The sequence below is a fragment of the Miscanthus floridulus genome, chromosome 13, assembly GCF_019320115.1.
Source record: "Miscanthus floridulus cultivar M001 chromosome 13, ASM1932011v1, whole genome shotgun sequence".
In the NCBI taxonomy this organism is placed as follows: Eukaryota; Viridiplantae; Streptophyta; class Magnoliopsida; order Poales; family Poaceae; genus Miscanthus; species Miscanthus floridulus.
In genome coordinates, this window is record NC_089592.1 from 82992206 (window position 1) to 83007275 (window position 15070).

At 45.7% G+C, this 15070-nt stretch overlaps 2 protein-coding genes and 1 pseudogene across 2 annotated transcripts; all 3 read right to left on the bottom strand.

Annotated features, from left to right (window-relative positions):
- Positions 1 to 3601: 3601 nt before the first annotated feature.
- Positions 3602 to 7767, bottom strand: LOC136500173 (large ribosomal subunit protein bL9c-like). The gene is made up of 9 exons (XM_066495556.1): positions 7692 to 7767; positions 7099 to 7166; positions 6898 to 7025; positions 6482 to 6527; positions 6139 to 6236; positions 6008 to 6055; positions 5815 to 5916; positions 4024 to 4079; positions 3602 to 3726 (listed from the first exon to the last, which is right to left on the bottom strand). The coding sequence occupies exons 1-9, from the start codon at positions 7765 to 7767 to the stop codon at positions 3602 to 3604; spliced, it is 747 nt and encodes a 248-aa protein (XP_066351653.1).
- A 1346-nt stretch (positions 7768 to 9113) lies between these two features.
- On the bottom strand, positions 9114 to 10214 carry LOC136502022 (uncharacterized). Its single transcript, XM_066497506.1, has 2 exons — positions 9263 to 10214; positions 9114 to 9182 (listed from the first exon to the last, which is right to left on the bottom strand). Exons 1-2 carry the CDS (start codon positions 10132 to 10134, stop codon positions 9146 to 9148), a joined length of 909 nt encoding a protein of 302 aa, XP_066353603.1. The 5' UTR covers positions 10135 to 10214; the 3' UTR covers positions 9114 to 9145.
- LOC136500174 (uncharacterized) lies at positions 10143 to 13727 on the bottom strand (annotated as a pseudogene).
- Between the last annotated feature and the right edge of the window lie 1343 nt (positions 13728 to 15070).

The following is a 15070-nucleotide window of genomic DNA, read 5'->3' on the forward strand; positions in this document are numbered from 1 at the left end:
GGGTCGGTAGCCACACCGGCTTCAGAGATGACATGGCCTAGATAACGGAGTTGTCGCTGCAAGAAAGAGCACTTGGACATCTTGACTTGCCATTTGTCACGGCGGAGGAGCTCCAACACCAAGCGTAGGTGGACGAGATGGTCTTCACGAGACTTGCTGAAAATGAGGATGTCATCAAAGAAAACCAGAACACATTTGCGAAGGAGAGGATGTAACGTGGTATTCATGGCCTTAAGAAAAGTGGCTGGAGCTCCATATAACCCAAAAGCCATCACCCGGAACTCGTATTGCCCAGAATGGGTCTGAAACGCCGTCTTGGGTTCTTCGCCAGGGCGTAGACGGATCTGATGGTAGCCAGCAGTTAGGTCCAGAGAAGAAAACCAGGAGGCCCCTTGTAACTCGTCCAGCAACTCCTCAATAACTGGGACATGATACTTGCACTTAGCTGTTATGGCGTTCAGCTGATGGAAATCAACATAGAACCGAAATGATCCGTCTTTCTTTTTGACCAAGAGCACTGTAGACGAAAAAGGACTGTTGCTTGGCTGGATGAGGCCTAAATTCAGCATCTCTGAAACTTGACGCTCAATTTCAGTCTTGACGGCCAGACGGTAACAATAAGGCCAAACCTGCACTGGAGCAGCACCAGCAACGAGAGGAATCTCGTGGTCACAGTGGCGTGCTGGTGGGTAGCCTTGTGGTGGGTCAAAGACATCTTTGAACTCAAACAATAAAGCTGCTAATTCAGGCGGGGAAGATGATGAGCTGCCTTCTAAAGCTTCTTCCTTCACTGTAGTGATTTGTAAAACTGCATCCACTGGAAGAGAGTCCAACTGCCCCTGCAACTGCATCTGAGTACCTTCATATGTTATAGTCATCCACTTGTACCTCCAATCAATCTCCATGGGACTATGCGCTGTGAGCTAATCCATGCCCACAATGCGATTGTACTATGATAGAGGAAGGACCTTGGCCACGGAAACAAAAGAGCACTGCTGTACTGACCACTGCAATTGCCTGAATTCAGTATTACACAACATCTGAGTACCATTGGCCACCATCACTCTGATGGGGTGAACACAATCAGAACTGCCTTGAAGATGAGCAGCAAGGGAAGCACTGATAAATGTATTGGAGCTGCTAGAATCCAGTAATATTCGGACCTGTCGGCCCTGAACTTCGCCCATGAACTGCATTGTACTAGCAGAAGCTCGATCAAACACCGCCGCTAAAGAAAGAGTCATGAACAACTGAGCATTGGCATCGGGGTCCTCAGGCATCGCTTGATCATCACAATCATCACCATGATAGAGGTCCCAAACTTCCTAGAGCATGTGCAGTTGAATTTGCTCAGGACATCGATGGTTGCGAGACCATTTCTCGCCACACCTGATGCAGAGGCCGTGGGCCCGGCGATAGTCGCGTAGAGTGTTCAGCTTGGCGTCGACACCGCACCCCCGCCGGTCATCAGCACCCACGATAGCTCGCGCCGCACGCTCTTGCCGTTCACTGCACCCGTCGGGTACCAGCTGAGGTTGTGGCACGCGCGGGGGTAGCTTGGCCCACTGGTACATGTCCGGACGATGCAACTCCTTTTTCCTTGACGAGTCCAGCATTTCCTCCTGCAACAAGGCGAGAACCACGACAGTATCCAAAGTACCAAGTCGCTGCATATGAACAACAACACGAATCTCGTCGCGCAAGCCATCAACAAATCTCATAGCATAGTAGATGGGGTCAGTGTTTTTGCCATAAGCTATTAAGCCATTAACGATAGAAGTGAATTTGTCAGCATATTCTTGCACAATACCCGTCTGCCTGATGTGAAAGAGCTGACGGATAAGCAGTTCGTGCTGGTCTTTGCCAAAGCGCTCCATCACTAAGGCAGTGAATTGTGGCCAAGACATCCTGAGCACTTGCTGCTCAACAGCGGGAAACCAATGCACGGCGGCCCCGGTGAGATGCATCGTGGATACCTTGATCCAGCAATGCGGATTCACTTCATACATCTCAAAATAATCAGTGCAGTTGCGAATCCATAGGCGTGGGTTTTCGCCATCAAATTTGGGAAAATTCAGTTTAGGTAGTTTGTCATTAGATTGGGTAGTGTCCCAGAGCTCAGGTGCCTCCAGGGTTCCTAACTCCAGCTCCACAGCGGTCTAACCCGTATCTAGCATGGAACTAGAGTATGATTTACGCTGCGCAAAAGTAGGACGAGGAAGATACTGCGGATGAGGGTGGGTAAAGGGAGGGAAGTGACTGTGCATACCCTTGACCGGGGACAGAGTTTGGAACTTGAATCCCCGGTGATGGTGCTCGATGCCGTGCCCAACAAACAGGCTAGTAACCTTGGGACCGGTGGAAGATGAGGCCGCGGTCACCGACGGAAGATCTACCCTTGACTAGGGACAGAGTTTGGAACTCGAATCCCCGGTGATGGTTCTCGACGCCGTGCCCAACAAACAGGCCAGTAACCTTGGGACCGGCGGAAGATGAGGCCGCGGTCACCAGCGGAGGAGGCAGGACGCCTGATGCGATGGCCGGCGCAGCGTCGAGAGCTGCACGGCTCATGGTCTTGCGTAGGGCCGTCATCTCCTCCCGTATCTTCTCCACAACGTCCTCCGACTTGCGAATCGCACCGATCTTCGAGCGGAGCTCCTTGACCTATGCGTCCATGGTGGGCTTCCATTCGTCGAACACCTTGGCTGCGTCCTTGAGGTGGCCAAAGCGGTCGGCGAGAGTGTGCTCCACGGCACCGATGCGGTTGCCAAGGGACGTGTGCACGCTGGCGATGCTGCTCTCCAGCGATGACTTCATGGATTTCATCTCATCGAGCATCAACTTGAAGTTGGGCTCCATTGCTCCCCGATCTCTGCGAAAGCGGGTGAAGTGGTCGTGATCTATTTGGTGGGGCTCCAGGGTAGGATGGGCGAGCAACTGACTTCCGATTCAACGCTAATCAGATCAGCCTCAGCTCGGACCTACAGGTTCACACGATCCACACCGAAGTGAGAGATCGGCGATCAACCTGCCGACGGGAGTTACGATCTGGGATCAAGGCAAGGAACGAGAAACAGTGCCGAGGAAGGAGGGCTCCAAGTACCAATTGTTAACAGCAATCGGAGGATAGGAGGAAGCAGTCAGGATTGGAAGGGAGGAATCAGAGTTGGGAAAGAGAAGCAGAGCACGGGGACGAAGCTCAGAGGAATCTAGATAACTTAGGAATGAGGTTCATACAATGTTCATATCCTCTACATTTACCCCTATGCTACATATAAGCCGAACCGGTGAGTTCACGCACACGCTCAGCCTCAGGCTCACTCAAGACGCCACTCTGGGCCAAAGAAGCGCACAGTCTTGGTCTTGGGCCAAACTTGACGATCTTGGGCCTTCTCCTTGCCTTCAGAGCTTGCCTGGTCAGCACCCGTTGCCGGTTGGTGCACAGGTACCGTGCTGACACAAGCACCACTGCGACGGCAATGGTGGTGGCACGGGCACGCAGCATCGCAGCCATCAAGAACCAAGGACGCCTGGCACGACTCCAGAGCGGGATGGCCCGTCGTGGGCGGGTAGGTGGAGCGGCCCCAACTACCAGCGCCACCTAGCGCGGGTCGGGCCCAAACGGCCGTCCCGGTCCGCCAGCCTCGTCGTGGTGCGCCGCGCCGGACTTGCTCTCTATTACATACTGGTCCATCATGCACGCCCTCGCGCGCACCGGCAAATCACCTGGTTAAGGCGCAGGTAAAAAACAGGTTTAATCTTTGCATGTAAACAACATTAGGAGCTAAATGTAGACATGTCATGTACAAAGACTGAAAGATTGGAGCTTTTTTTATATGGTGCAGGACACATCTGCTCTGCATACTTTCGAAACCATGGCATTTTCTATGCGTGGTAATCAGGAATCTACAATGCAAATTTTACAACAGTGTCTTAAGACCTCAAGGCCACACAAAGCACTGTAAGCTAACACTGGTGATTAAGAACTTCCACACTACTAAAAAGCTGACAGCCGTAACATACCTAAAATCATATCAATGCAACGAAGCTGAGTTAAAGCCCTCGTGGCATACTGAAACCTGTAGAAAATGTGCACACAAATTGGAGCATCAGTTTAGGAACTAAGAAAATAAAACTGTCAAAGATTTTTAGAATAGGAAGTTAGGAGGAAGCAAGGACAACATAAACATAGCTGTGGCAAGAGGTATGTTTACTGTGTTCTGATAAAAGCTCACCACCCTGATGACTGATCAAATAACTTGAACGGTTATCTAAACTGTGCACCTTATCCAAATATAAGTGTATCATTAATTGACCCATACATGTATATAGAATCAAAGATTATAAAACAGACACGTCGAAAGATCTATACCTACTACATTATTGGCCAGTCCAAGCAACCAGACTTAAATATACCAAACAAGAGTTCCGTGTGATAATAATATCATCAATAACAAAGTACAAAAAAAACAACATGCAAAACCAACAGTTGAGAGCAGTAGAAATTTAATTGGCCCAAAGCTTAGAAGCTAAACTGCATGCAAAACCAACAGCTGAGAGCAGTAGAAATTAAGCTGGCCCAAAGCCTCTAAGTTGCGAGACCTGTAGGTTTTAGCAGCGAACAAAAAAACGTGAGCTGAAACTATGCAGTATTCACGGTATCTCATTGAACTTCTTAGAACTCACTTTGATATAGACAAGGTTTCTCCTTTCTAGCTTCGTTATTAACCTTTCTTTAATGTAATTTAGAGGCGGACATGTGAGTAGATTCTTTAATCAGTTGGAGAGTGGGAGTGCAGGCGAATGGTGCTCATATCCAACTATACTAATTTTAATTGGAAGTTGTGGGTTGACCCTAACTATTTTGCAGGGGCTTCAATGTTGCAGGTGGACCTGCCTTTGCACCACTAGATGCCAAAGCACAGAGCAATTTAAATGTAGGTCTAGTGCTGAAATTACAAAATATTTCAGAAAATACCAAGAACCAAACACCGAAATAGTAAGTAAAATCCAATTGCAATATTTTTTGGATTTGGGGCTGGGATTGGAGACCTGAGGATGCAGTCACCGTGAATTATGTCAACATTGTTCTCCTATACTTTGGCTGCATGGAAGAGATCTAGGAACCATAAATTAGTGGCACAGAGGTTCCTTTTATCACAATTGCAACAAAAATCATCTACACCTATAGCCAAAATAAAGTTATGCAATACAAAGGCGAAATCGGACAACATATGTAAAATGCATTCATACATGGAATCATAAATCCAAACGTAAGGGGTCTGTGAAGGCAACCGAACTCATCAGATTGTAATGTTATAAAAAAAATTATCGCTCTCAAGCATTGACACCCTATTTTTTAGGTTACATACATAATCAGGTACATCTGTCAGGCCAGTTATAGGATGAAAATATTTCTGTCCATCTGTCCAGAATTCCTAGTGGGATTGAACCCGTACATAGTTTTCATCATCCTGAGTAGCCATCTCTCCCAAGCACATGATTGAGTAGTAAAAATATCATGTAGTGTTTCATGCTGTTACGTCCGTTGATAATTTGATTTAGTATAGCACTACAAAAGATAATCTAAAATTGTAACGGTGAAGTACACAAACTAGCAAATTTGATGAGAGAGATTGCCTACCAAATTTTCATTCACTGAACAATCAAATACTGCATTTCACTACTATTAATAGGCCTAAAATGACTCATGGGTTGTCAGCAAACTGCACCTGATGCAGTCTGTCCAACAGTTAAAGGGGTGTTGGGCATTATGAACAAACCCACATAAGAAGACCGGGAAAAAGGTCGTACACAGAATGGAAGTAGAGGCAATAGGAGTGAAGCTGGATCTCTGCAACATACTCTCCGATTTCACGGATTTCTGGAACTGTCACCAGCTTCTTGTCGACATCCCTACACGACACAGCATGCTAGCAGCAAGAAAAGCAATAACAATGAGAAATGCTATTAAGATTGCTTAGGAGTTAGGAGCATGTGCTTATACTTATTAAGTTGTGAATTTATTATGTCAACAACATCCTGTGCTGTGACGCTGTGTACAATTAAGGATATTGTCAGAAAACTGAAAGTAAGACAACAGAGAATAGATAAACGATTATCCAACTTAGAACTTGCCTCCCAAAGATTTGTTTTCCTTTTCCACCTTTGCGAGGAATCTTGAAAGGGCCGATGGTTTCAAAAACTCGGGCAAGCTGTTGTGCGTCTTCTTCTAACTATGTAAGTAGAGAAATTCTGAAGGTCATAATTATCAACAAAAATTGATAAGTACTAACCCACCAATGGCATTCATAGAATTTGATGAACATATCATGCTTAGGACTTCAAATTTAGAGGACATAAAGGCACTATATTTTCTTTTGATAAGGACAGCAAGGATAAAGTTTACTCTCAAGGCAAAAAAAGGATGCTGAGGTTAAATTGCAACTGCATTTATTACTGAGTGAAATATTTTTCTTACCCGCTTCTTCTCAGCTTCTATTCTCTTCTGTTCTAGCTGCATTTCCCTGGAAAGAGAAGTAGAGGAAAGAAATTCTTTCACAGTCTTATTTACACATCCAATCAAACATTATGTGTGTTGACCATTTAATATATACTACCAGAATTCTATAAGAAAGGTGCATGGATTACTATCTCAATCTAGACTGGTAGGTCCCAAACCTCAGAGTCAAACTAAGCATATCATAGAGAAGGTCACAAGGTTTTTACAATTGTCAGCAGCCACTGAATCATTTGATAGAGAGTGGAATTTGCAGGTAAGGAAAATATGTGAAACTCAGCAATTAAATAACATAAGTAACAAAGCAAGTGTGGGATAACCAAGGGCTACAATGCAGTGAGTGTGAAATTACTACAATGCAGTGAGTGTGAAATTACTTGAGGACTTCTGGGGCTAGAAGCGTAGGCTTGCCCTTGGGAAGGAGGAGGTTGCGGTAGAATCCAGCTCGCACCTTCATTGTAGCTCCTTTCTTCCCCACCGCTTCTATGTCATCTGTCAGTATGACCTATGGGGAAGATATCTTTCTTTTAAAAGAAAAGTAAACTACATGTAATGGTAAGGATAGCAACAACAGATACACAAGATGAGCAGGTGAAGTACAGCTGGGTGCCGTACAACATTGTCATTTGAACTGGATGCAACTCTGCTGCATTCATGTACAATCAAGCAACCACAACAAAACGAACTACTGAGAAAAGGTGGCAAAGTAGATATAGATTTTTTTTGAGGTCACCGTAGCAGGACAAAGCAAGGTCAGGGAGGACGAAATAGAGCAGAGGATGCAACTGGATTGGCTTCGGTCGCGTCAACGGGGCCGGTCACGACGCAGGCGGGGTCGAGCTACGCTGGGTGCGGACGCGTCAGCGGAGGGCGGTCGCGCAGCCGATGCGGCCGGGGCGGGGCTGTCGCGGCGGCCGACGGCTGCATTGACGGTTCCCCGCGCTGGTGCGCCGTTCGATCCGGCCGCACCGAGCGCTTCCCGCACCGGTACGGCACCCGATTCGGGACGAGAAGGGAGAGGCAGCGACAGATCAGGAGACGGAGAGGCACCTAGGGTTTCCTGTTGCACAGAAGCAGGTGCGCAACATCGGTAGGAGGCCGCGCGGGGGGGGGGGGGGGGGGGGGGGCGCCGGCGGCCCACGGCGAGGCCCGTTCGCGCAACGCCTTGCACTGTGGCGGCTGCGGCCGGTGGGGCACGCGCGGCGCCGTGGCGTCGCGGGCCGACACCGCTTCATGCGGTGCGCCATCGGCAGTGGTCCGGCTAGCACGAGGCGACGCGAGAGGGGAGGAGGAGGAGGGCGAGGCCGGCGGCAGGCGCGGGTCGCGGCCGGCGCGAGGCACCGTCGCCCTGCCGTCGCCCTACCGTCGCGGGAGAGAGGGAAGAGGAGAGAGGATGGGGGAAAGGAGAAGCGTCTAGAAGCTGAAGCAGGAGGCGCGAATATATTCGTCTGGGCGGATTCCGACGAGGAGCCGGAGAAGCCGAGCAGAAGCTGAGGAGAAGCCGGAAAAGGCGAGGAGAAGCAGGGGAAGCCGCTTACGACGAAATCCGCTACAACAAATCTGGGACGTCCAACGCGATATCGAACGGCTGGAAATTTTTCGGGCGACGTGGATGCCCTTGCTGGCGGCCAAAGTAAGCTCGTTTGATAATAAGAGATACATCTCCGAGCAAGCGCGCGGCGGCTTGATCGTCTCGTCTCCTGGTGTGTGGGTCTCTCCATTCGTGACGTCCGCGAGCGCTGAAACTAGCCGTGCCACAAATGCGACTAGTAGGAGGTGAGAGTACCCAAACTGGCACGGGCAACATACTCACTCACTCAATCTTTTATTTGTAGCTCTTCTTCTCTTCGTCGAAAGGCAGAGTCGCAGAGATGTGAGCACGAGATCGATCGAGTTGACCAAATCATGTCTCCGTGTACTCAACGTGATCCCAGCTGCTAGCTGGTCGCGTTTAGCTCCTGCGGATCGGATCGGATCGGAGTCTGCAAATAAATACTCACTAGCTACAAATATTCGGTCATGGGGCTCTGGTCGAGCAGTCCGCAAGAAGAAAGAAAGATACGCAATCATGCTGCCTGCGTATATACGTACGCACGTACGTACGTTGTCAACTTTCTTATATAGGCCTGTTTGGCGCTTGTATAAACAAAGTAAAAGCGGTGGTCAAAATAAGCTGGTCTGTTACACATATGAGCTGTGGAAATAAGCGTGGTCGGAATAAGCTGTTGAAAAGCGTGACGTTTAGCTATTGATTTTAGCTTATTTTGGTCATAAGCAGCTTATAAGCTATACCAAACATACCCATACATACATACATACACACAGTAGTATATATAATATATCGATCATGGCCATCAGCGTCAAATAAATCAAACGAGATTGCAATATTCCTCTCTAGGGGCTTCGCCTCCTGCAGTGGCGGATCCAGAAATGGACCAAGGGGGGGCTAAATAATAGAGGGCAATTTTTTTTTGCTCACTGTACACAGTAGACTAATAGATATAGCAAATATTGATATCAATTCAAAGTGCTCAAAGATACATAGAACCATGACGAGAATAGAAAAGTACCAAATACAAAGAGCCTTCCATAATAAAAAAAATCCATGCCTGATGTCTTCCGTCTTCACGAATTCACACCACTTGAACCACCACGCTCAATGCTACATAATTTTTAAAATGTCATACTTCTTCATATATCAAGATAGCATTATAAAATGAAATTTACTAAAACAATACGCACCTCGGGCGCTCGCGTGGCAAATTTATCTTTCGGTTTTTGAAACCTTGAAAGCGCTTCAAAATTTTATCATCTTCAACTGATGCAAACAAATCCCGCTCAATATAGCATATCATGCTATTATTCATCCATTCATCATTCATTTTATTCCTCCGTTCGGTCTTGATAATATTCATAGCGGAGAATGCTCTTTCAACTGTTGCTGTTGCCACCGGCAAAATCAATGCAAGTTCAATGAGACGATACACCAAAGGGAAATGTGTATGTCTATCACTTTGAACCATCTTCTCAGCAAGGTTACCAAGATCAGTACATGTGCCAAAATCTCTATCATGTTTAACATCATCAATAAATACCAGGAGGTCACCCCTTAGCTTTTCACAATCATAATCACTGAAGTCATCTTTATAGATCTTAGCAAGCTCAACTAATTGCTCTATCTCAAAGTTAGCAAAAGAACCATTCGGATCAAGACAAGCAACACATCTCAAGAGTTGAGTTGATCTTTCTGGAAACCGATTGTTTAACTCACAAAGAATCTGATCAATCACAGCAATGAAAATTCCATGATGAAAATGATGGTAGTGTGTCACTAATTTGGCACCACGGAATTTGGAACGACCTCTAACTGGTATCATATCTTCCATATTAGGAATGTCTATCTTCTTTTGGACACAAAAGCTTTTGACCTCTTCAAAAAGATCATCCCAACCATTTTCTCTCATGGCATTCATATTTCTCATCACAGAACCAATCAATCCTATTGCACGAACAATGTTCTGATTTTTCCTTTGCAAACATTGTGATATTTCTTGAGTCAACCCCAATACTCTAATCATAAGATGTAATATGAACACAAATTCAAATGACTCCATTTTTGTTATTAATCCAGATGCAATAGTTTTCTTTTCCCCATCAGTTCCATCTTCACTAACATTCTCTAACACCTCAAGTACAGAACCCCACATGAGCATAAGACGTGCCAATGTTTTGTGATGTGTTCCCCATCGTGTATCACCAGGCCTAGCAAGACTAGTTTCTTGGTTTTTCCCTCTCCCAGGAAAAATATCACCACTATCTAATTGCTGAACAAGATGGTCATGGTGATTTTGGAGGAGTTGATCTTTTCTTTTGCAAGAAACACTAACAGTATTGACAATTGAAGTGACATAATTGAAGAAATCAATTGTTGAAGTACAACACTTGGCTACAGAAACTACCACAAGTTGCAATTGATGAGCAAAACAGTGGATGTAAAAGGCAAATGGGTTTTCATTCAATACCAGCCTTTGTAATCCATGAAACTGTCCTCTCATGTTTGAAGCTCCATCATATCCTTGTCCTCTAATCTTGAAAATAGATAGACCATACCTCCTAAGCATAGTATCCAATGCTTCCTTTAGTGAATGTGATGTGGTGTCAGAAACATGTTCAATGCCAAGAAACCTCTCAATGACATTTCCTTTATCATTGACAAACCTACAAGAGAAAAGAAAAAATATATTTATTGGAAAGAAAAAATAAAATCAATGAAATACACAAATTAAGAGATGATATATACCTCACAACCACAGCCATTTGTTCCTTAATAGATGCATCACGAGCCTCATCAACAAGCACCGCAAAGCAACGATCTCCAATTTCATTTTTAATTAACTCACTTGTCTCCTCTGCGCAAGCCCTAACCAAATCTTTCTGAACTATTGGGCAACTCATTTGATTATTGCCTGGAGCATTTTCACCCGTCACAAGTGCAGCCTTCGGATCCTTCTTTCTGTACCATTCAAGCATCTCCCGAAAGTTCCCTTTGTTTTTTGATGTTTTAGACTCATCATGTCCACGAAAGGCTAGAGCTTGTAAAAGGAGAAATCTAGCAATGCCTAACATAATAGTTAAACGAGCTTTATATGCCTCCTCTTCTGCTGCGCTTGTCACAGTCCACACATGTTCAACACTTTGTCTCTGATTTTTGAAGTCAAGTGCACGCTTCATTGCATTACTGTGAAAGCCATCAACTGATTGAGCATGCTCCTTGAAAGAATCCTTTGCATTCTTCCAATTTCTAAACCCAACTCTAGTGAATGTATCATTACTGTGTAACCCAATTTGTTGTGGCTTAAAGAGATAGCAATAAAAGCAATAGGCTGCATCCTTGGTTACACTGTACTCTAACCAATCAAATTGATCAAACCATGATCCAACAAATCCTCTTGCTTGACCTTTACCATTGACTTTTGTTTTTGGAAACTTATGACCAGTTGGCCTATATGGACCTTTCTGTAGATATGCTCTCCTAGCCTCATCCCTAATGTCATGATGAAACTCATCAATTAGCTTTCTATTGCCTGGATCATCAACTATATCTCTCAAATCAAGTTCAATCCTCGGTCTTTTCTGTTCAAGCCGACTCTCTGTCTCTTTATTTCCTGTATTACTATTTGATGCATCTTTCTTAGCATAATATCTTTCCATCCTAAAACACATTGGATATGAATTAAGAAATAATAATTATCAATTAACATCCTCTGGACACCTGACTCTATAGACTACAGTACATACTTGAAAGAATTAGGGATGGGAATTGGGAATATTGGATTGGATCTCTTCTCACCTGCGTGCTTCCTGCAGGGACAGCCGAGCAGGACTGCAGGATGACCGAGTGGACAGTGGACGACGTGCCGCTGCCCACTGAAGATCGCGGAGGCCGGAGTGGCGGAGTCTGAGATCGATCGGGCGGCGGGCGACGTCGCCAGGTCGCGACTCCGACTCGCGATCGCGACTTCCCGAGGGAGTCGAATCGCGCAGGCCGCACGGAGCGAGGCGCGAATGTGAAAAGCCGATCAGGCCAAGGGTCGCTGCGCTACGTGCTTTGCCGTGCGGCCAGGGCTAACTAGAATACTAGTTGGGCTGCATTCATGCCAGGGGGGGCTATTGGGCTGCCAATGCTTTTTTTGTGTTTTTTGTGAAACTTGTTCCTAGACTTAATGGGCCGCGCCCCGGGCTACAGCCCAGGCAGCCCGGGCCTTGGATCCGCCCCTGCCCTCCTGTACGTATCGTATTCTCGAGCTGGACATGCCCGAATAAGAACCGGCTGCCACGATCGATGAGATGAAGGCCACCGGCGGCGACGTGACGACGACGACGACCGCAGCGAGATGTGGAAATAAACAAAAGTCTGTTTCTTCTCTAACTAACTACTACTACCACTGCAACTGCTAGCTAGGCGCCAAGATTATTCAGAGTGCCGATCTCCGATTTAAAAAATAAAAACGAGTGGTCAGTGGTGCGTGGTGCTCGAACGACAAGCAGCTCCTGTGATGTGTTCCATGTCGTCCATGCTTTCAAACTTCTTTCCGATCGAGAGGATTTGATTGGCAGCCTCTTTATTTCCTCCGTGGCGGTGGTTCGTACTATCCGGCGACATTATTCATGATGTCATTCTTCTTATCCTTTCAGAGTACTCCCTATGCGTCCCAAAAAAATGTATATAATTCTAGCTATCTGTCCTGGTAACTACTACACAACAATTTAAACGTCCCGTTGCAATATACGAGTATCTTTGCTACTTTATAGTAATAGCATTAATGCTTAATACAACACTAAATATGTGCATTATGAAAATATATTTTCACAGAGAATTCAAATATACTTATTTAATATCATAGATACTATTGATATTTTTTATATGATTGATCAAACTCAAGATAATTTCAATTGTATTATTTATTTTGATCGAGGGAGCAGTATATATGGTGTGTTTAGTTCACGAAATTTAGGAATTTAGCTACTGTAGCACATTCGTTTTTATTTGGTAATTAGTATTCAATCATGAACTAATTAGGCTCAAAACGTTCGTCTCGTGATTTCCAACCAAACTGTGCAATTAGTTTTTTCGTCTACATTTGATGCTCCATGCACGTATCGCAAGATTTGATGTGATAGCTACTGTAGAACTTTTTGAGAAACTTTTTAGGAACTAAACACAGCCATAGGCGTGTCATGGTTTCCTCCTTGCCTGACTCGCATGTGCCACAGATAGGCGCAACAAATGCAAGTGCTTGCTTGTTGTTTGGTTCATTCAGTCTGAAGAACCAGGTTTGAGTACCGTGTTTGTTTGGTTGGTTGCACTTGATGAAAACGGAACGGAAATATCCCGAACCGAACCGCATCGTTTTCTATATTTAATCCGACCGAATCCGCATTTTCTTGTCCGACGTTACCGTTTTCGTTTTCGCATTTGAGATGTTTCGTATTTCGAATGTAAAAGTAGAAAACGGTTTACACATTTTTCGACCGTTTTCTACTTTTCTACTTTTAATTTGAAATATTCCGAATTCGAAATTCGGTTTAAACCGAATTTGGCCAACTGCACAGGTCATACAGCCCAATTACAGGCTGCTCACCACGCAGTTGTGTTCTTTCTACCGGTGGCTAGCTGCCCTCTCTTATAGACGGCGCCCAGCCTCATCTCTCTTATTATGTATTTGGTCGTGCACTTGTTTAATGTTATGCACTTGAACTAGATCATGCACTTGTTAGTTGTGAACTTGTTATGTATTTGGTCGTGCACTTGTTTAATGCTATGCACTGTGGGTCGGTATTTCGTATTGAATTTTCGCATACCGACCGTGTTCGACATAATTCCGCTCGAATTGGTTCGTTTTCGAAATTCTAGATATTCCGTAAGTTCGTGTTCGTTTTCGTGTCCGGCTTGTCCGCTTTCGCTTTCGCTTTCGTATTTCAAATGTAAAAGTAGAAAACGGTTGAGGAGTTTTTCGACCGAGTTCGACCGTTTTCATCCTTAGTTGCACTAGGATACATCGTATTAAATTAAAATTAAAAAAACAAGTACTAAGATAATATTTAATTTTTTTGAATCAATTATATACTAGTTAATTTTATCATGCTAAACCTTAATCTACTTTGAAATATACTAATGTATCTTGAAACGTGGCGCGCCTGCCATCGGCAGCCCCTGCCCGTCGCGCCTGCCGCCGTGGCGCGCCTGCTACCAGCAGCGCCTGCCGCCGCCGCACGCCACCCGCCGCGCCAGGCGCGCCACTCCCGCCGCGCCGACCGCGCCACGAATGTCGGCGCGCCACGGCCGCCGGTCGCCCGCTGCGCCCTCCGCACCCGCACGTCGGCGCGCCACCCCCTCCGGCCGCCCGCCGCGCCCACTGGCCATGCACGGCGGCTGCCCGCCGCGCCCGCCACTTCCCTCACTGCCGCGCTGCCGCCCTCACTGCCGCGCTGTACACCGTTCCCAACTGCCGCACGCCCTTCTCTCTATCCTGTGTCCACCCGCCGCTGCCGCCGAGGCCAGCGCACGCGCCTCCCGGCCCGGTCTAGTGCGCCGCCGCCGCGAGGACGAGTGTCGCTGTCGCGAGGTACTCCCCTAGTGTATTTGTTGATTGAATCGACATTGTTAGTATAGTAAGTTAGTAAAATAAATAAAGTTAATATAATTAGTAAAGTATAGTTAGTATAGTTAGTAAAGTTAGTTAGTTTAGTTCGTATAGGCAATATAGTAAGTTAGTATAGATAGTAAAGTTAGTTAGTTTAGTTAGTACAATTAGTGAGTCTAGTTATACATTAGTTGTTGTAGTTAGCCTTGTATAGATGTTAATATTAGATTAGTTAGTATAGTTATAATTAGAATAGATGTTAATATTACTATGACATTATGTACGACGATTTTGATGAATTGATGAAGTTTCTTGAAATGCTTTTGTAAATGGATTGTTGTGTTAGAGTTTTTTACGGAGGAAGTGTTAGGAGAGAAGATGGTATGTTTGAGGATATGGAAGAAGA

What these genes read in the sequence shown, in the direction of transcription:
- LOC136500173 (XM_066495556.1), bottom strand. Translation starts at nt 7,767, where the DNA reads ATGGCGCACCGCATGAAGCGGTGTCGGCCCGCGACGCCACGGCGCCGC. An exon ending in CTAGCCCCAGAAGTCCTCAA is followed by an intron (nt 6,528 to 6,897) that starts GTAATTTCACAC and finishes TTCTCTTTCCAG; the next exon opens with GGAAATGCAGCTAGAACAGA. An exon ending in GGAAAACAAATCTTTGGGAG is followed by an intron (nt 6,056 to 6,138) that starts GCAAGTTCTAAG and finishes AATTGTACACAG; the next exon opens with CGTCACAGCACAGGATGTTG.
- LOC136502022 (XM_066497506.1), bottom strand. Translation starts at nt 10,134, where the DNA reads ATGGAGTCATTTGAATTTGTGTTCATATTACATCTTATGATTAGAGTA. An exon ending in TTGCCACGCGAGCGCCCGAG is followed by an intron (nt 9,183 to 9,262) that starts GTGCGTATTGTT and finishes AAAATTATGTAG; the next exon opens with CATTGAGCGTGGTGGTTCAA.